The sequence below is a fragment of the Pseudorca crassidens genome, chromosome 4 (assembly GCF_039906515.1).
Source record: "Pseudorca crassidens isolate mPseCra1 chromosome 4, mPseCra1.hap1, whole genome shotgun sequence".
NCBI lineage: Eukaryota > Metazoa > Chordata > Mammalia > Artiodactyla > Delphinidae > Pseudorca > Pseudorca crassidens.
In genome coordinates this window covers 13321876-13343373 of record NC_090299.1, presented here as the reverse complement: position 1 = coordinate 13343373, position 21498 = coordinate 13321876, and the positions used below count along the sequence as shown (strand labels likewise).

At 39.5% G+C, this 21498-nt stretch overlaps 2 protein-coding genes across 15 annotated transcripts in view; one reads left to right on the top strand and one right to left on the bottom strand.

Annotated features, from left to right (window-relative positions):
• JADE1 (jade family PHD finger 1) overlaps positions 1-5523 on the top strand; it is a 58119-nt gene extending 52596 nt beyond the window's left edge. For all 12 annotated transcript variants that reach the window (XM_067735078.1, XM_067735080.1, XM_067735082.1 and 9 more), the window contains one exon: positions 1612-5523. In XM_067735078.1, the coding sequence (XP_067591179.1) occupies positions 1612-2519 (908 nt within the window). In that variant the 3' untranslated portion in view covers positions 2520-5523. The remainder of the gene's footprint in view (positions 1-1611) is intronic.
• Positions 4999-21498, bottom strand: part of SCLT1 (sodium channel and clathrin linker 1) — a 268727-nt gene continuing 252227 nt past the window's right edge. Inside the window, exons 21-24 of one of the 3 annotated variants that reach the window (XM_067735087.1) lie at positions 12312-17673; positions 8408-10591; positions 7345-7489; positions 4999-6959 (exon numbers count right to left, since the gene is read on the bottom strand). In XM_067735087.1, coding sequence (XP_067591188.1) covers positions 17611-17673 — 63 coding nt within the window. In that variant the 3' untranslated portion in view covers positions 4999-6959; positions 7345-7489; positions 8408-10591; positions 12312-17610. Of the gene's footprint in view, positions 6960-7344; positions 7490-8407; positions 10592-12311; positions 20606-21498 lie in introns of those variants that run through there. The other 2 variants (XM_067735088.1, XM_067735089.1) reach the window with 2 other exon arrangements.

Below are 21498 nucleotides of genomic sequence, written 5' to 3'. Positions count from 1 at the left end.
GAGGAATGACCCACACTAGGTATGACGGGTTGGAAGCAGTGGTAATCTTCCTGTGAACTGCCCCAGGGAATGAAGTGGAAACCCCTTGGGACGCCTTTTTTCTCCTTCCAGTTTGAGACTTTCCGTTGTGTAGTTCGTGCCTCACACTGAGCTACCTTGTAAGAGAGATGATTCCGAGGGAGGCAGAGATGGCCCTGACTTAACGTGTGTCCCTAGGATCCACGGTTTAAACTGTCCCGTGGTTCCGAGACTGGGCAGGGCCCTTCTGCTGGATGAGTGTCCTCAGCGGAGACAATACTTATGAGAGCCAGAGGCCCTTCAGAGACATGGATCCCAAGTCAGGAGAGAAATCAGAGCTTGGAAAATAGCCCCTCTTACCTTCCTATTTTCCCACATTAGGTGACTGCATAAAAGAAAGAATACGTGTGGCGTGACGGTTGACCCTGAGTTTGATTATTGAGAAAGCAGCCATTTCTAAACCAGCAGACTGTAAAACACCCTCCCTACGGTCATGATCATTTTACGTTTAGAGTTGCTAGCTCTGTTCTGTTTACATGCAGTGTCCGTTTCCACTCAGCAGTTAAACTCTCACATGGGCTCCTGCCTGCTACTCTGGGGGGGAACCTTGTTTTCCTGGTGGTTCATAACTCAGGAAACATGAAAACTGCTCTTTGTAGGTGCTCTGGAGGCTCTTGCAGGAACGTGGTCCTTCGGATGAACTCTAGTATGTTACGAATTCACCCTGTCGTTTTCAAACTGAGGGTTACAGTTTATTACCGGGTTGTGAGATGAATTTAGCAGGTCATCACTAGCATTAAAACAAGTGAAACAGAAACTGTCACAGTGCCTATCAATCAGGCCATGAGGCTAATATGATTGCAGGAAAAGTGAGCTTTTACTGGGTTACATCGTGAAACTTAGTTCTTACTGTGATTTGCCTCAGAAATGTTTGAAAAACACCAATTTAACTTATCCTTGTGTTGGATGGCAGTTCAGTTTAATTCCACAAATGGGTTTTACATATGAGAGTAAACAGATGTACGCTGTGTCAAGAATGATTTCAACCACCTTCCTTTATTCATTTCACAATTGACGTGTATTTATCCTCATCATAGCCATGTAGCCCTGTGAGGGTGTAGATAATTTGGAGAAAGAACCTTAAAAGCCCCAGTACCCCCAGCCCCCCAACCCTCACCCCACCCCCACCCCCCACCCCCCGTCTGTAGGCGTGGCAGGTGGCAGTTCTTGGCAGGCGCTGCTCTGAGACCGGGTGGAAGCAGTGCTTGCTTCACCGCAGACGGATTCCGCAGTGAATCCCATTTGAAAATCAGATCAGTTATTTTGTTTGACGGAAAATGTATTCCTTGAAAAGACATTGTTTCATGAAAAAGTACATGAACTTAAGCTGTTTTAGAAAATAGAGGATACTGAGTATTCAGATTTTACGGAAGGTAATACCTTTACCTTTACTATAAAAACCGAACTTTTACGAAGTGGGTGGCTGTGTGCTTTACTGTTGGGTGGGAAGGCCCTGCTGAGGGTCTGGAATTTTATTGTTCTGGATTTGCCTCTGCTGTAACTTTCCTTGACGTGTGTTTTTTGTGTTCGTAGGTGCGCCGCCTTCTTCTTCCTCCTCGTCACTGGAAAACATGCTTCTGTTTAACAGCCCTTCTGTGGGCCCCGATGCCCCCAAGATAGAGGACTTGAAGTGGCATTCTGCGTTCTTCAGGAAGCAAATGGGTACTTCCTTGGTTCACTCGATGAAAAAGCCCCATAAGCGAGATCCATTGCAGAACAGTGCTGGGAGTGAAGGCAAAACCCTGCTAAAGCAGCCAGACCTGGGCAGTAGAAGGGAGGGGATGGTGGTCCCAGAGAGCTTTTTGAGTTTTGAAAAGACCTTTGCAGAAGCACGTCTCATATCAGCACAACAGAAGAATGGTGTGGTGATGCCAGACCACGGGAGCAGAAGAGACCATCGTTTTCATTGTGATCTTGGTAAGGGAGACTTGAAGGACAGACCTTTCAGACAGAGTCACAAGCCTCTCAGGTCCACAGACGTGTCCCAGAGGCACGTGGACAACACAAGAGCTGCCACTGCCCCTGGAGTGGGGCAGTCAGCACCCGGCACGAGGAAAGAGATGGTGCCCAAGTGCAACGGCTCCCTAATCAAAGTAAACTATAACCAGACTGCAGTCAAAGTGCCTACAACACCTGCCAGCCCAGTGAAGAACTGGGGAGGATTCCGGATTCCAAAGAAGGGGGAACGGCAGCAGCAGGGAGAGGCCCACGAGGGGGCCTGCCACCAGCACTCAGACTACCCCTATTTGGGCTTAGGCCGAGTTCCAGCCAAGGAGAGGGCAAAGAGCAAGTTGAAATCTGACAACGAGAATGACGGGTACGTCCCTGATGTAGAGATGAGTGACTCAGAGAGCGAGGCATCAGAAAAGAAATGTATACATGCCAGCAGCACCATTAACAGGAGGACAGACATTATCAGGAGAAGCATTTTGGCCTCTTGATGAAGCAGAGATGGCTTGGGAGCACCACGGGCTTGTCACGGGGTAGGCGAGAGTTCAGACACGGGGGACGAGCAGAAACCCGTCACTCCTGAGCTGCACAAACACATTTACTTGCAATTCAGATTGAATCTTTTTTTTTGAGTCATTTATAAATCATTGTTGTGAGAAGTGTGTTATTTGCAACTTGTTGAGGAAACACAAGAGTTAGATTGTAACCGTAAGACACTGCTAAGACTAGAGGCTGAATTAAACACTAAAATAAGAATGGATGAATTAAGTTTCTAAAGAGGGCAAGGCTTTTAAATAAGCCTCATGAGTTTTTACTGCCCTCTGTATTCTTCCCAAAGCACAAACTCTTGGTTACCTGAATATACAGAATCAGATGTGGTTCTTGAGAAATGCTCACGTACCATTTAATAGCCCATAAAACTTATTTTCTAGGACTGTGGTGGATCTTGAAATCATATTTATACTTTGGCCCACAAGGCTGTTTTTGTTGCATTATAGTATACGGGCAGTAGCTCTGAAGCTTCAGTAACTCTAGGGAATTCATGTGTAAATATAGCAGATGAGGGAAGAGAAAATTTAAAAGTCATTACTGGAAGATCTGAAGGGACAGGGTAGAGCCGCTAGAGCTTGGAGATTTAGGGTAAATGTAAGCAAGGTCCTGCTGCCGGAAGCCCTTGAATGTGTTGTGGATATAGGGCTGGTGGAGGGTGAAGCCATTACAGAGTTCCATCTGTGAGAAAGGGCAGTTGAGGTCCTGTCTTTACCAGTCCTTTTGACCTTTCTCTTCCCTAACCACTGCCTTTTGGGCCAGCTTGGGATTTCGCTGGCCATTGGCAAAAACTGGCCATCTGGCTTCCAACAATACAATGGCTATTCAAGTTCAAGTGATGAACTTCCAGACTCTGGTGACTCATATTTCCCAGAGCCGACCACTAGTGCATATGTTGGGGAATCCGGCCTTCCAACATGAACAGATTCCTTTAAAAAAAAAAAACAAAAAACAAGAAAAACAAGACAAAAAAAAGCAAAATAGGTTATATTTAAAAAAAAAATAGAAAGGCAATAAGTTGCGATAACCTCTTACCATTGATTGACCAAGGTTATACAGGAAAGAGATTGAAGTGTAATAGGTTTTCTGGAGTCAGAGTTCTAAGCTCTAGTTCGTAACTTGGACTTTCTAATTGCAAACGGCAATAACTAGTAAGTTATCAGCAATAATAAATTTAGCATTAAATTTGAGTACAATGTTCTGTTTTTTGCACTCGCTGCAGTGCATTATGTATTAAGACAGTGGATAGTGTTAAGGTCCTGTTAATTTTTTTTTGGAATTCAATGTAGTTGTGAATCAAACTTAAGGAAAGTTGTTTAAGTAGCAATGAGATTTAGAGTTATGGGCACTTGGAACAAGCCCAACTTCCCCTAAATTATCCTTTAGTTTGTTAATATCAGTATTCAGATTCCTGATTCATTTATACATTTGTTTCCATGTGGCAGGGACATTCTGATACTTAATGAGTAATGCTTTGAGTTCTGTAGTTACCTTTCAAGTCTTCCGGACGATTGTCAACAAGGAAAAAGGCTTATTGAATTCCATCTTGCTATGCAAGTTTATCAGATGATCAAATAGTAGATCTGATGATACATCCCCATTGTATGTATGACATTTTCAAACCAAGTCTTAACTTTTCGAATACATTTTAGTAGCTAATTCAGGGGAGGGGAAAGAATGACCCAGGTTTTTAGATTGACTATTTTTGAGCTATGGGGCTCATTTTTCAAAGACTGTTGTCCAGATAAACTGTTGCTACAGATACTAGAAGTTTCTTATGAATCCAAGTTGTACATTAACTCGGCATAATTTAAAAATTTTTTTTTTTTTTTTTTTTTTTTGCATATGAGCAAAAAACCTTTTGCTGGATACAGGAGAAGGTGGACTCGATTTACAGTTATCTTTTGACTACAGCAACAGCTCTGGGTGAGAGTAGAATATATAGAGGGATAATTTGTCAAGCCATAAAAAGAAAATCTAAATTAATTCTAGTAAGTGTATGACCTCTCACCATTATAAGAGGTACCAGATTCATTTGCACTATTAGGAATGCTAGTTTTGTGCAAAAATAATGCCTTACCTGTTTTTTCCCCACATTTAGGTTGAAAAGCTTTCAAACGTTCCAAGTTATGCTGAACCAAAAACAAAACAAAACAAAAAATAAAAATAAAAAAAAAACCCACACAAGAACTAAACACCCAAAAACAAAAAGCCCACACTTTTAATTCCTGCTTCGAAATGCAAATGGTACAGAGCTCAGTTTCTCTGGCACAGTGTAATGATAGCTCTGTGAGTGGGTGAGTTTCACGTCCTGCTGGGAACTCTGTATGCGGCCGCATGAGCGGCAACCAGCCAGCCGAACCTGCCCACCTGCACTCTGAGTACGGAACCATTTGCCTTCTTTTCTCCTTCTCCTCCTCCTTTTTCTTTTTTTTTTTTTTTTTGTTTTTTAAAGCTTTATCTATCTTTCCTTGTGCATCCTGACCAAGAAATATCTTTGATTATGATCAATGTATTATGTCAAAATGTAGGCTAGTTAAACTTTTGTAAAGTTGCCTGGAATGTCATTTGTTAGGTTATAAACACAAAATCTAAATGAAGGGTTATATGTGTTGTGTACAAATCTTAATTATTTTGAAATGGACAAACTTGTCATTACATTTGTAACCTTGTACAGAGGATTTTTCACTATGTGCCTAGCTTGGTGTCCATTCAGCTAAAGTTGAAAAAAAAAAGGTGCATGAAGAGTTAAAAATCAGAATTAAACAAAGTATATGTAGAGATGACTATTTTATATTACATGGCCCAATCCTGTATTTATTTCTACCCCCTTTTTGAAAGTATTTATAAAACTAGTTGAGGACAGCTGTATTTTTTTGTTGAACTATTTAGTAGAATTTGTGCCTTTTTGTCTGTATGTGAATAAATGCTGTACATTTTGCAGTACATTTTAGAGTGTCTTGAAATCTGGTTTTGCTAAATATTTAGATGTATATGACTTAGCTGCATATGTATGTGATGTCTCACACGATGGTACATGTCGACAGTCTCACAGCTTAGATCAGGAACGCAAACTGCAGGGAACATGACCAAGACTGTGGAAGAGCACAGATTCACTAGGCTGCTTTCTGGCTCAACTTTGATGGTGAGACACTGATATATGATAATGGTTTGATTTTAGTGTTCCCCACCTGGAGTTCTTTCCAGAATACAGTTTTAGAGCTGAAAACAACCAGTGGAAGCACCTTACACATTAGGGTTGGAGACACCTGGGTTTAGAGGCTGAAGTACAGTTCACCAGCCGTGTGACCTTTGCCAAGTCACCTAACCTTTATAAGCCTCAACTTTCCCTTCTGTGAAAGGACAGTGACATCCTACTATCTATCTTCCTGGGGTTGCTGTGCTATTTAAAGCAAGCTCATAGAGCATCTCATAGAAAGCACGTGGTAGGCATTTGGTAAATGTTTGGCTATTATGATTAGGAACAAGACACTGACTTCTTCAACATAATGTTGACTGATAAGCCTTCTGAGGCAAAAAAAATGTTATTTCTGAATGACAGGGAGACTGTGTTTATAAGACTCTTAAAAAATAATTTTCAAAGGGCGCAGTTTCATTAAATGCATTCTTTTGATCACAGAATTCTGGAACATTAGGGCAAAGAAGAGGTATCTCTATTCTACAGGGAAGACACGTCCAAGATCATAGCATTAGGCATTGGCGGGACCGGGCCAAGGCCCTAGTTCTAATTTCTAGTTTGGTGTTCTCCCTGCCTGAAGCAGGCTTTACTCAACCCCTACATGCAGGCATTAGCATATAATGAAATGCACCTTTGTGCTGGGAACAGCAAAAGCCGGGAGGGTTACATATTCTCATGTAGATTACAACGTACAGGAGTCACAACAGGGTAGCGGTACAGAGTCCCTAATTTACAACTTTTGTAAAAATTTGGCCAGTTTTTTTAAACATGAATTGTTCATACATTTGGCTAAAAGCTTGTTTATTTCTCCTTGTTCCTCCTTAGTGACTATTCCCTTCCACATAGCTTGCTCTGAGTAAGACCCCAGAGAGAAATAACTGATTCTTCCTACAAGGTCTAAAGTTGAATAACCACGATAGTTCTCTAGGGAAATTAAGTCCCCAGGAGCCAGAGGATAGGGCCTATTGCTGGCAGTTCTGCAACATGTGATGGGAAACGTGGCACCAGGGACTCGTGTATGTGTTTTTAGCCAGATCACTTAGAAAACGGTTTCTACCTTTGAAACATTCGCCGTCTGCAGCAAACTTCGCAATTAACTTCAAGGTTGAAATCTTCAATATGATTTCCCTTCAGTGCTCAGAACTGCCTTAGATGATGTGCTCCAGTCCGGGGCAGAATAGACCTTTGATTGAAAAAGAGGGTAAAAGCAAATCTGTTATCTACTTCCTTGACTTTGACCATTCCCTGTGCTGCTAAGTTTGATGCTGCTGCAATCCAGCTTTTTCTGAGTTCTGATGGACTGCTTGTTGGGCGTTTCCTCTTTGATGTATGCAGGTGCTTGGGATTTTGGAACTCATCCTTTTCTATGTCCTGCCTTAAGAGAATGCCATCCAAGCCTGGAACCTGTTCTTATTTCTTCAACTCCTGTAGCCAAATGCTGATCTAGATCTATGTATTATACGTAGTATCTCTTCAGCAACTTTTGCTTCTCTTAATCCCACTACCGCTTGCCATACAGTGTTCAAGCCTCATCATTTCTTGCCTGGATTATCACAGCAGCCTCTTACCTGGTTTCCTTGGTTCAAGTCTTGCTGAAATCAATCACTGCTCCCAGTTAGCTGCGGTCTTGCCAGCGCTATCTCCGTAGTGATAACTTCCACAATAAAAACTGGCTTTGTTATTCCACAAGCTCGTCAGAGAACCTCCAGGCTTCTGTACATGATTACAAAAGGCTTATCAAATGGCAAAAGCACTGCTTGGTATTTTATGCGTATTAATTTGTTTAAGCCTCACAGCATGTGAGGAAGGCACTATTATCTATCTGCAGATGAGGAAACAGAGGCACAGCAATTAAGTAATTTGCTCAAGGTCAGTAGGTGGTAGAGCTGGGCGTCAATCCTAGCCAGGCTGCAACTAAGCCCCCCGGGCCCTACTGCCTCTCGGAATACAAAAAGAGTTCACATAAAGTAGTTCATGTGTTTTTGAGTATACGGAGGAGTATACATGTGAACTTTCAGTTCAATGAATTTCTGTAAAGTAAAGCTAATTACCTTGGTTTAAAATATTATGTTAATGTACTGCTTGAATGACTATGAACATAACCTAATGGATAAAGAGCAATATTGTTGGCTTGTAGTCAGTTAGTCCCTGCCTTCTTCTAGGGAGAATGGAATTAGTTAATTTAGTGTCCTATACATTTATGTAACACACACGCACACACGTATTTACAGATATAAAATATACGCCTATGATAAAAAATAGCACTGCTATCAAGAACTCAAAGAATAAATTTCTCTATATCCTGACACGTTACCTGGAAAGTTACAGAGAATTATTTAAAATCACATTGTTTCTAGACGATGAATCTGCAGTTAGGACTCATGTCTTAAAACTCTGATGCTATGCAAAACCTTCAAATCAGTATTTTTGTGATATAAAGTATAATAAATCTGGTTAGCTTTTATAAATAAGTCAAGCAAATTAAATAGCAAAGATAAAAGAAAAAAAATGTATACCATCATTCCTAATGTATCACTAATGTATCCTGATACTCTCACTACTACTTGGTTTATATACGGCAGAGTTCTAAATAGTACGTTTATAATTATGGGTTAATTATGGTTATTTTACCTATTAATCTGGCTGATGGCTTAATTTCCAGATTATTATCAGTGTGAGGCCATTTCTTCATGAAGCAAATCTTTTTCTCTGGTGTTTCCTTCCTCCATGTAGCAGCCTCAGAGGTGCCTTCCTTCTTTTCTTGTTCATTTTGGCTCTGCTCCAGCTTTACCGTTTGAATCATTTGAGCTTCTCTTTTTCATGTCAAATGCTTGTGGTCATATCTTTGCCTCAAAGAGTCCCAAATACTCAAAGTAAGTAAATACCTTTCAAATACCTCGCTTTAAAATACCATGCTTATTTTGACACAGGAAAATCATATAATATAGTATCAACCACTTTATAATTGCTAAACACAATTTAACATATTATTTTTTTGGTAGATATTTGGTAAATTTTTTTGGGTGAAATTGTCACCACTTATTAAAGAAATCTGTATTTTTTTTGGATCTGTCTCCTAAAGCAAAGGAAATAAAACCAAAAATAAACAAACAGGACCTAATTAAACTTAAAAGTTTTTGCATAGCAAAGGAAACCATAAACAAAATGAAAAGACAACCTACTGAATGGGAGAAAATATTTGCAAATGATATGGCTGATAAGGGGTTAATATCCAAAATATATAAACAGTTCATGTAACTCAACATTAAAAAAAAAACCTGATTAAAAAATGTGCAGAAGACCTGAATAGACATTTCTCCAAAGAGGAAATGCAGACGGCCAACAGCCACAGGAAAAGATATTCAACACTGCTAATCATGAGGGAAGTGCAAAGCAAAACCACAATGATGTATCACCTCACACCTGTCAGAATGGCCATCATCAAAAAGAACACAAATAACAAATGTTGGCAAGGATGTGGTTGGTAGGAATGTAAATTCCCTACTGTGGAAGACAGTTTGGATGGTCCTTAAAAAACTAAAAATAGAGCTACCATATGATGCTGCAATTCCACTCCTGGGCATATAACTGGAAAAGATGAAAACTCTTAATTCAAAAAGACATATGCACCCTCAATGTTCATAGCAGCATTATTTACAACAGGCAGGACATGGAAGCAACCTAAGTGTCCATCAACAGATGAATGGATAAAGGAGATTATATATATATATATATATATATATACACACACACACACACATATACATACACACACGTATATGTATGTGTATATATACACACACACAATGGAATACTATTCAGCCATGAAAAAGAAAAGAAATCTTGCCATTTGCAACAACATGAATAGACTTGGAGGGTATTATGCCAAGTAAAATAAGTCAGACAGAGAAAGACAAATACTGTATGATATCAGTTATATACGGAATCTAAAAAATACAACACACTGGTGAATATAACAAAGAAGAAGACTTACTGATATAGAGAATAAACTAATGGTTACCAGTGGGGAGAGGGAAGGGAAGAGGGGCAATGTAGTGGTAGAAGATTAGGAGGTACAAACTATTACATATAAAATAGGCTGCAAGGATATATTGTACAACATGGGGAATATAGCCAATATTTTATAACTTATAACCTTTAAACATTGTGAATCACTATATGGTACACTTGTAACATAATGCTGTACATCAACTGTACTTCAATTGAAAAAAAGAAAGCTTTATAAGGCAATCAAAAAAAAAATCTGGAAACCTTTAAAGGAGGTAACCCACTAATTTATATAACTTCCTTTGCTTAGATCTATATTTTTCACTAAAGTTACTTACTTGACTTTTTAGGTGATGGCCAATTTCTTTTCAAGGTTTGAAAAAATACCCAAATCCCACTAGATATGAAGATGCTTTTCTTAGGAAGTTTTCTATGTAATGCATATAATTTGATAACCAAAAGGGCTTTTTGGGTTAGAGTCAGAGTCAGAAAAGGCAAAGACTCGGTCGCAGCTCTGAATCATTACAATAAGGCTGATGCATGAAAAAGTGAACGCAGAATTTTTCAAAACCTATTTTGTGTATCTTCTATCAAGAACACGAATCCTTGAACTGAAAAGGAGAGAATGGACACTAGTAAGAGTTACCTGAAGTCTAGGGTGAAGCACTCGTTTGAGAGTACCGAGCTGCTAACAGTGAGTTCGAGCCTCATGACGCAGAGGAATTAAACCCCGGGGCACCCATAATTCCAGTTTGGCTTTGAATGCAGTCACTTTATCTGCCAATTGAACACAGGTGTTGTTCTCCCCTGAAGTGACAGATTGAGTTTGTTGAGCAGGTTGAATATGCCACACAAGTAAGCAAGTTTTGTGACCCATTCTGTGCCACTGAAACGTGCTGCCAGTGGTGACTGTTTTTCTAAAAGAAATCTTTGAAGTGGCTCTTGTAACTCAAAAGCTCTGGCCAGTGATCTACCTTTAGAAAGCCATCTCACCTCTGTGTATAAGAGAAGACGTGTGAACACTGGGATTTTTGACATGTTTCAAACATTAGCAGAGATTTTTGAAAGAGACTGAGCCAGGGCCTTCTTTCTCCCAGCTGGTGCATATCACCTAGCTCAGCTTTCCAAAGACTTTGAGCACTACTTCCCAACCACAAAAGACCCCAAACTGGGAAGGAATGGATCTGCGACCCATCTGTGAATAAGCCAGGTGAATCGACTTTGTCCGTGCTAGAACAGGATTAATTGCTTGAGATCACAAATGATGGTGGCCTTAAAAGTATGTTTGAGACAACTTCAGGTCTCCATACGTTCTGGATTAAAGTCATGGCGGAATATCCTGATGTTGCCACAAAAGCACTGAAAAGCCTGCTTCCGTTTCCAACATCCCATCTCTGTGGAGCAGGGTTTTCTGCAGTGACAGCGACCAAAACGAGATCACAGAGTAGACTGGACATAAGCAACACACGTCGGTGACACTGTCTCCCATCCCCCCCAGATGGGACCATCTAGTTGCAGGAAAAGAAGCTCAGGGCTCCCACTGATTCTGCATTATGGTGAGTTGTATAATTATTTCATTATATATTACAATGTAATAATAATAGAAGTGAAGTGCACAACAAATGTAAAAAACAAAACAAAAACAAACAAAAGAATCCCGGGGGCACTCAGAGAACCTGTAGAGGCGACTGCTCGGTCACTGTCAGCAAATGGGAGAGATGTCAAAAGCACAAATTCCACAGACTCTAAGGATGCAGTGTTGGCAGAAGGAATCTGGTGTTGGAGAGACCTGGTTTGAAAGCCTGCAGTGCTACTTTCCATCTCTGTGACCCTGGGCCAGGTGTTTAACTTTTATGACACCTTATATCTTCGGAAAAGGAATGACAACACCAACCTAGCAGCAACACCTACCTAGCAGGGTTGTTGGATTATACAAGATAATGAATGCAAAATGCTAGCACAATGCTTGTGTAAGGTAGGTGCTCAATAAATAGACATTAATACAGATCAGCATGGTTACTGCAGATCCAGGGGAAGATTCTCCAATGGATCCAATGGATTCTTTTGGTTATTTGCAGAAACATGACTGTAGCTACTCTCATTCTCCCTTATCCCCTAGAACACAGTTCACGTGACAGGAAATCCTAGTGTCATATTTTTAATCTTCCCAGATCTAAGTGCCAACAGATTTCCTCATACATCATATTATGATCTGATGGCTTTCTTATTCTTTGAAAAAAGGATAAAAATCGTGACCGAGAGTTTCCATGATGCCATACTAAAGGACTGAAAGGGTTTTAAATAAACGTAAAAGGAACAAGCAGTGATGACTAGGATGCTACATGGATTTACTAAGAAGAAACCCATCTAACTTGTCTTCTCAGACAGGATTACTAGATTAGGTCTGGGAAGTATGACAGTTGCAGCATAAATGAACTTTCCTAGGCAGAAGCCTAGGTCTCTCTTGATGTTTTTATGATAGTGTGGAAGCAGCAATATGGGCTAGATTAAAAACAGGTTGACTGACCTGTTGCCTGACCATGATGCCTCATGGGTCCTGATTATAACCCGTCATGGGAGGTGGTGGCTGGTATGCTCGAAGAGACTGACTGTACTCAGATCTGTCTAGTTCTCATTTTTTCAGTGATTTTCATGAAGATACGGGTGGTTATCAAAGCTGTAGATGGAATTCACTGTAAATAAAAAATTGTCATGGATGCAAGAAATATAGCAATAAAACAAAATTAGACACAGTTCCTATGCTTATAGGTAACAAACTGGATGACAGAATTAGGAGGTAAAATGACCTCAGCACGCTGTAATAATATAATGAAAAGCAATAAATGACCAGTCCAATTTCTGGGGCAAAGATCTGGCTTAGCAACAAAACCTTTAGAAAAAACTTAAGATTTCAGTCAACAATATGCTCAATACCTGCCCAACAGTGTGATTCAACTTCCAAAAAAGCTAACATGATTTGAAGCTGAATTAATGGAAGGCGTAGACTCCAGACCAGTAATTCTCATTTTTTTTGTCATCCTACGTACTAATGAGAAATTATATGAACATTTTCCTGAATTGCTAACTGAGTAACTGTCAAAGCAGGCTTCCGTAAGAGAATATGTCACTCTTCTTGGGGCGAGGGAAAGGGGAAGGGTATGTACCGTGAAGCCACAGTTCCCTGGAGATTCTAATAAGCTGTCCCCCCCACCACTCCTTGGGCAGGTATCACTTACCCTCTCCCCACCATTCCCAGTCATGATCCAAAACAAGGGAATTAATAGTTTATACCCTGAAAATAATGTTTGGCTCTGGGCATAAGACTGAGGCATCCCAAGCATACCTGGTGTAAAGTAAGATGCTCATAAATATCTATTGAACGAGTGAAAGAAGATATGTATGTTTTCAGAGACCAGTGACTGGCTGGCGCAAGGACTCAAAACCAAGTCCTCTGAGGAAATGGAGGTGCTTACTAAGTACAGGGAGAGCATGATAATTATTTTTAAAAGGCTGAAGATCTGCCATGTGGAAGATGGTTTAGACTTACTCTGTGGTACAAGGCAGAATGAAGGGAGGAGACACATTTCAGTTCAGTATCAGCAAGAACTTTCTAGTGGTCAAGGCTGTTGCAGAGTGGACTGGGCCACCTCAAGGGAGAGGGAGCTGCCGTCCCCGCCCCAGTGAACTTCAACAGCTGTGCACAGTAACACTGGTAATTCGTTACTAAAAATAAAGGAGTGAGCTATAAGAACATGTACTTAAAAAGGAAGAAACGAGAGCAGGTTCAAAGTTATCTCTCTAATGTTTTTCTCCTTTGCTTACATTCCAAAATACTTTTTGAGTGGAAGAACTAAGGGTAGGGTTAGAGCTAGTGCATTGGGAGCGTCTACAGGCATGTGGGGGCACGTGTGAGTTTTTGTGGTGAACCCTTGGGCTACAAGGCCACTGAGTGTAGATTTTTTTCTTGGTGGTTGGGTGGGTGCCAGTGTTGTAAAAAATTACTTTAACAATGCCTTTCCATCCTATGATTTTTGTTATCTAAGTATATACATATTCACTTAGTTCTTCCTTATGTAAATACTAAGAACATTAATGTTGTCAAAAAAGCTACACATTTTTCACGCTTTAACAGCTGGTAGTGAGGACTCCTCTGGTGGTCCAGTTAAGATTGCGTGCTTTGGGGCTTCCCTGGTGGCGCAGTGGTTGAGAATCTGCCTGCTGCTGCGGGGGACACGGGTTCGAGCCCTGGTCCGGGAAGATCCCACATGCCGCGGAGGGACTAAGCCCGTGCGTCACAACTACTGAAGCCAGGGCACCTAGAGCCCGTGCTCAGCAACGAGAGAAGCCACTGCAACGAGAAGCCCGCGCACCGCAACAAAGAGAGGCCCCCGCTTGCGGCAACTAGAGAAAGCCCGCGCGTAGCAACAAAGACCCAATGCAGTCAAAAATAAATACAATAAAAAAATTAAAAAAAAAAAAAAGATTCCGTGCTTCCACTGCAGGGGGCACAGGTTCGATCCCTGGTTGGGGAATTAGGATCCTGAATGCTGTGCAGCACAGCCAAAAAAAATTAAGGAAAAAAACACAAAGTTGGTAGGGGACAGATTTCATAGGCAACACTGGGGTGTTGCAGTGTCTGTCTCCTCTCTGTATACATATCTATATGTATACATACATCTTAAAGTAAGCTAAAAAAATTAGTCATTATTTTTGATTAAGAGGTTAATCTTAATTAAAAAATTAATCTTGATTAAAAAAAGCTTATTACAGATTTATTTTGGAAAAATTGATAAAACACATTATGGTTAAAGAACAGAATTTATAATAAAATGTTTAAAAGTGTATTTGCGCTCTGCCTTGGTTTGTCTGAGTTGGCTTGGCAGACTGTGCAGCTATGAAATATTCATATTTGCTGAATAAACGAATGACTGAATTGTTACTAATGTTCTCCCATAGTTCTCACACCAGAGGAGAAATCAGAAGATCGCTGGCTGCCCCAATTTGCATATTTGTACACAAAGTGAAGAAGAGGTAATCATATCTCTTTTCTTCCTCAGGGAGACACGATATAGAAACACAAATAAATAAAATGAACTAGCTATGTTACCCCCAATTTCAGATTTATATCATTTCTTTTCTCCCTTTCCTATTCATTTCCCCTGTCTCCTAAAATAAAGCTCACAGAGTAAATGATACTTACTGTCTGTGTAAATGAAGTTAAGACTGACCAATATGAGGAATGTCAAAAACGCTACTACATTTTTACATTAGAAATCATTAGCTAACAAACTTTTCTGGAAGAAAAATAACCATACATGTTCAGTTCTGTTGCTAATAGCTTAAGTCTCTTCAAATTGAACAGAGGTCAGAAGGGCCTATTATCGGCATTTTAGCAGCTTATCCTTTTCTTGGAGAATATCTAAGTATTCAAGAAAGATAGCCAACTGGAGGGGGGAGGTTATTAGTATTAAAATGTCAAGAGTAGGTACCTTTGGTCAAAGTTTGGAGAAAGTGCTATGTTGAAAGATTTTACCTTAAAGAAATGTCTGGAAAGTTAGATTTTCTTTTTAAAACAGGATAATAATACTTATATTTCATTAGTCTACAATGTTAGTTTCTGAAGTGCTTTCTCTTACAGTCTCATTTTTTTGTCGGATATAATTCTAACATTTTCTCTAATTAAAAGTTTAAAAAAATAAACACTATATTCTATAAACATAAATATGAACATAACTCTTATTACATGGAAATCAGTCTGTGAATGACATGGGAAGGAATTTAGAGAATCAAATTCTTTAAGAAATGGAAATAAGCTAAGCGCCTATCTACCATTTAACTGTCATGTCTGTATTATTTGGTCTTATCGTTGTATTTGACACTAGCAACCATTTGCCCCCTCCTTTCTATAAGATCAGATTTCATCTGTCCTTTAGTTTCTGTCATCTTGGGTTCTCCTGGTTACCAGCCTCTCACTGCTCCTATTCAGTCTCCTCCAGTGACTCTTCTTCCTGAGCTCATTCAACCAACGAAGGCATTTTCTAAGGGCCTGTCCTTAAAGACTCTTTTTCAGTTTTTGAACAAACAATTTTGAATACCTTCCATGTCCCAGGAACCGTGTTGAGGGCTAAGAATACAACGATGAAGGACAGTAAACATGAGTCCTACTCTCAAGGAGCTTGCAGTCTGCTGGGGAGATGACATTACAGAAAAAAATTTCAAAAAGAGTTATTTACAAATTTTGGTAAGTGCTATACAGGAAAAAAATATAGCATATATTAAGAGCAGTACAACAAGGGGACCTAACCCAGTCTGGAGGCTAGGGAAGGCTCTCACAGGCAGTGCTGTCTGAGTAGTGATCTGAAGAATGTGCAAATGGCAAAGTATGTGCGGAGACCCTATGTGGGGAGGGAGGATCACGTAATGATGGAAGATAAAGAAGGCCATCGTCAGGGATACAGCATGAGAAATGGAGGGGAAGAGGTAGTCAGTACATCACATAAGGCCCGGAGGCAAGCCCCTACACTCCACGGCTTCAAATCTCAGCTCCAGGCCAAAGAACTAATGGCTATCCCAATTTGTTGGCACCAGTCCTAAACTTTTGACTGCTGGTTGGATATTTACACATGCATGTTTTCAAGTCACCTCAAACTCAACTCATTATCTTTTATCTGGACTACTGCAACGGTCTCCTAACTTGTTGTCCAGATGCAAACCCATCTACCCTAATCACCAGAAAGCAGGGTACACCACGTTCAAACTAGGAGCAGACAGTAACTAACTACATGGATCTATGAAAATCAATAGGACTGCAATAGTTCAATGCCCACGCAGTCTCAGAACTTAAGATTCCATTTGATTAATACTGCTTTGAGTAATAGCAAAAACAAACAAAATAAAACCCCCAAAACCCCAAGCAAATGAAAACCTTCCCAAATTCTTAAATATCAATATTTGATAAATACTGAAAATCGTGTAAGGTAAAAGTGAATCACTACAATTATTACATTAAAATACATGACAGGGACTTCCCTGGTGGCACAGTGGTTAAGAATCTGCCTGCCAATGCAGAGGACATGGGTTCAATCCCTGGTCTGGGAAGATCCCACGTGCCACAAGCAACTAAGCCCATGTGCCACAACTACTGAGCCCACGCACCGCAACTACTGAAGCCCGTGCGCCTAGAGCCCATGCTCTGCAACAAGAGAAGCCACTGCAACGAGAAGCCTGCGCACGGCAGAGTAGCCCTCGCTAGCTGCAACTAGAGAAAGCCTGCGTGCAGCAACGAAGACCCAATGCAACCAAATAAATAAAAAATAAATAAATTTATAATTAAAAAAAATAAATAAAATACATGACAGCATCATTTTAGAAAGTGCATAATTTATTACATGTGAGTTAATAATAAAACGGATACTTGGGAACTTTAAAAATGAGTTACGAGTAACAGATGTAAAATTCTCAAATTCTGGAACCTGGAATATTAAAATTCAAGCAATTTCTTAAAACTCTTTCTCATGATTAGCATAGTTTGAAAACTGTTACGCTCTTCCAAGGGAAAAAGGAGGAATTAAAAAATAGACACGTTGATGAAGGCAATGAGTTCTTCCCAGCTGGCTTTATTCTCTACTGAAGCTCAATATAGGATTACCTTTTCTTTACTTACAGGAAGCTGTTCTGTTTTCCAATAACCCTCAAAACAGAATGGAAAATGCTTATGCAAAACGACGCAAGCCTTAACCATTCTATGCAGGTTTTACCATTTTAATAAACTTCTAGTCCAACAGCTTTCCCAAGTATAAAGTTCTGTGAGTGAACTATGAATATTTTTAAATATTTTCCAGATTCATCATGGAGGCTGCTTTTCTTCTCTGTACTGTAATCGCACTGAGCTGCAATTGAAATAAACAATCAGTAAGTAGCTACTTTTTCTGTGGAAAAATCTTAGACAAATACAAAGTATAATGCATCACAACTTACAATTATTGAAAATAATCTTATTGTAAGGGGTCTTGTTAGAGGTCGCTTTTTGTGTTCATTTCTCTTTTACTCTTGAGACTTTAAAATGCCTGTATCACCCTAGAGATATGCATGTCAAAGACGGCATTCCATAGCTCAGTAATACACTGAGAATTCCAAAACATATTTTACAAACGAATGAGAAACATCTAGATAAAAGTTAATCAGGAAAGAGGCTAGAACACAAACTAAGTGTGAGCCAGCACAATGCAGGGCTGGTAATAAAAAGATGATGACAGATCACAGTAAGTCTAATAAGAAAATAATCTTTAAATATTAAATTGGAATTGATAATACAGACACATGGTAAAAGATATCTAACAGTACAAAAGAGTAGACAGCATAAAGGAAGTCTTCCCATCTCTGTCCTTCATTCCACATCCCTCTTTCCAGGCAAAACCACTATTTCCAGCTTCTAAGTATACTTCTTGAAATATTCTAAGTGAGAACACATGCACATATTTCCTCACCCTTTTTTATTTAAAAAATGATAAAGTACTATACACACTTCTCATATTTTTCTCCTGCTAAATGATCTACCTTAGAGATAGCTCCACATTAAATCTAGTTTATTCCTCTTAACAGCTGCAAAATTTCCCGTGTATGGATATTCCATAGTTTAACTGGTTTCCTATTGATGGGCATTTAGAAGGTCTTTCATCTTTTAGAATTATAGGCAATGCTGCAATTAGGATTTTTACGTGCTTCCTTGCACAGACTTGCCCAGGTGCAAGTACACTACCTGCAGAATAAATTCTTAGAACTGCTAGGTCACAGGTTAGGTACGTTTACAACTGTTGAGAGATACTGCCAAGTTGGGTGCCAAAGAGGTTGTACCAATACACACTCATGTCAGTGATGTGTGCAAGTGCCAGCACAATGTATTACCAACCTTCATGATCTGACGGGTGAAAAATAATATGTGATTACAGTTTAAGTCTCTATTTGCCTTTTGGGTGAGGAGGAGTTGGGCACTTAAAAAAAATGTTTAAAAGCCATATGTCTTTTATCCTTTATTCACTTTATTGTACTGTAGCTCTTTTTTTTGTTGATTAGCCACTCCATGTGTGTTTAGGATACGAGCCTTTTGTCATATGTCTTGCAAATATTTTTCTCTGTCACTGACTTTACGACTTTTCTATGCAGAAATCTGAAATTTAAATAGTCACATTTATTAATTTCTTTTCATAGTTTCTAGGTTTTGTGTCCTGCAGAGAAGGGCTTCACCACACTGATTTTTTAAAATCCCATACCGTCAAAAGAACACAGCGTGGCATTCAATAGTTTAGAATGATACACTTGGAACATCTAACTGTTGTCCAGAGATGGATGAAGAAGATATAGAAAAAGTTAATCAGAACAGCACATTTCGAGAGTGACTGAATGACTACACTGCAGGGCTTGTGCTGAACCAATGACATGATGCTTGGCTGCACTGGTAAGAATGACATGTGAGAGACAACAATCATCTTTTAATGCAGCGGTCTTTAACCTTTTTGGCACCAGGAGCTGGTTTTGTAGAAGACAGTTTTTCCACGGATGGGGGGAGGGGCGGGTGGTGGTTCAGGGGAGCGACGGGGAGCGACGGCGAGCGACGGGGAGCAACGGGGAGCGATGGGGAGTGACGGGAAGCGACGGAGACCGATGGGGAGCGACGGGAAGCGACGGGGAGCGACGAGGGGCGACGGGGGGCGACGGGGAGCGGTGGGGAGCAATGGGGAGCAGCAAGTGAAGCTTCACTCGCTCGCCTGCTGCTCACCTCCTGCTGTTTGGCCCGGTTCCAGGGGTTGGGGATCCCTGTTTTAACGCCTTTACTTCATTAAATATCAAGCCCTTCCCAGGATATCATTTTTAACAGAAGTTTCCAGTTTTTGGAAGAAAATTAGAAAGGATTCAGAGAAGGCAAAGATAAAGATTAAAAAAGACTGAATATATGTCCTATAAAAAAGTTTATGACTTGGACACATTTAAAATAGAAAAAAAAATTAGCTCCAGGGAATAAATTCCTTTTTGTGTATGGGGAAAATGCTGAATGATTACTTTCCATCTTCAAATGAGAACAGAATGGAAGGAAAAAAACTTAGGGAAAAATCTGTGAAGTGGTTACTGACAAAACATTAAAAAGAAGGCTCACAAGGAGAATGGTGTAATCTCTGCCATTAGGGAGTTTAAATAACAGGAGAAACATCTTTGTTGGACTGCTTAGGTTTAATTCTGTCAGGAAGGAGACAACTAGAAGTCAACTGGATTATATCGTTAAGGTTCTGTAACTGTACCCTCGTGCAGGTAGTTGGTTTCAGGTAGGCATTTTCTTTACCACAGTCCTTGAAAAAGGTAAACTTGAATCTTTAAAGACTGTGATATAGAAATTTAATTTCTATATATATGTATCTTATTTACCACTTAATGACTATGCTAAGTGCTTTGTATGTGCTAATTCCTTTGATCTTTCAATAACTCTATTGGGGAGGTGTTGTTAAACATGAAGAAACTGAGGCTTAGAGAAGATGAAATTGCCCAACGTCACATGGCTACTTAATGGCACCAGGCTATCTGCCTGACTCCAAAATACCTGCTCTCAAGATACCGTCCCATACACCTTGGCTCCTGTTACCTTATAATCTAAATGAATTCTTGAATATTTAATTAATTCATCCAGTAATCCATAATTTCATAAGAAGTTAAACTTACATGGTAAAACAATAATTACTTTCAAGAGGCAGGAAAATTGAAGGGCAAATTATGATTGGATTTTCTTTAAGTGCTATGCCATGTTCATACCAGAAGTAGATTTCAAGAAAAAATCTATAAACATCATGAACACAAACTGAATTCAGTATTTAGAGTTACTATTGTAATAAAATCTAAGAATAATGTTAATTTTGATTGAAACAGTACCAAATATTACATAATTATTAATACAGTAACTTGGTTTGTTTTTCTCTATCTATCTATCTAAACAGTCTGTTTCAAGCCTATCTTTATAATCACTAAACTCTTTTCATTTTGATCCTAACAGGAGAGACTACTGCTCCTACTTTAGAACAAATGGCCCATTTCATTTATGTGATACGTGTGCATTAGGAGTAATTGCCCCTTATAATTTCATTGATGTTCTGCACTTTTTACTCTATTTCCCATTGGACAACTTTTATATGGTATTTTAGATTTATATGGTCATATACAAATGTGCATTAAATGAAGTTAAACCTATAAGCTAGGTAATTTTTTTCCATTTAAAAACTGCAATAAAAGCACTGCAATTTGAAACACTACATTCAAAGCATGTCATTTACTTCCGAATCTGTCAGTGAATACCTGCCTCGTTTTAGACAGAACATAATGCTAGAGCAGTGCTGTCCAACAGAACTTACTGGGGTGACAGAGTTGTTTCTGTATTACGCTGTGCAATATGACATGGCGACATGTGACTTTTGAGCATTTGAATTCTGAATAGTGTGACTGAAGATTTCAATTTTAATTTTATTTAATTTTAATTTAAACAGCTGCCTGTGGCTAGCAGCTATCATATTGGACAGTGCAGTTCCAGATTTAGGTGTCAAATGGCGGACACCGATGTTTATTTCTGTTTCTGAAGTTTACCTTTTCAACCTTAAACATTAAAGAGACTACTTTTAAGTCGTTTAATCAAATAAAAATAAAACTACTAGTTCTCTGGAAACGTCTAAGGAACTTCT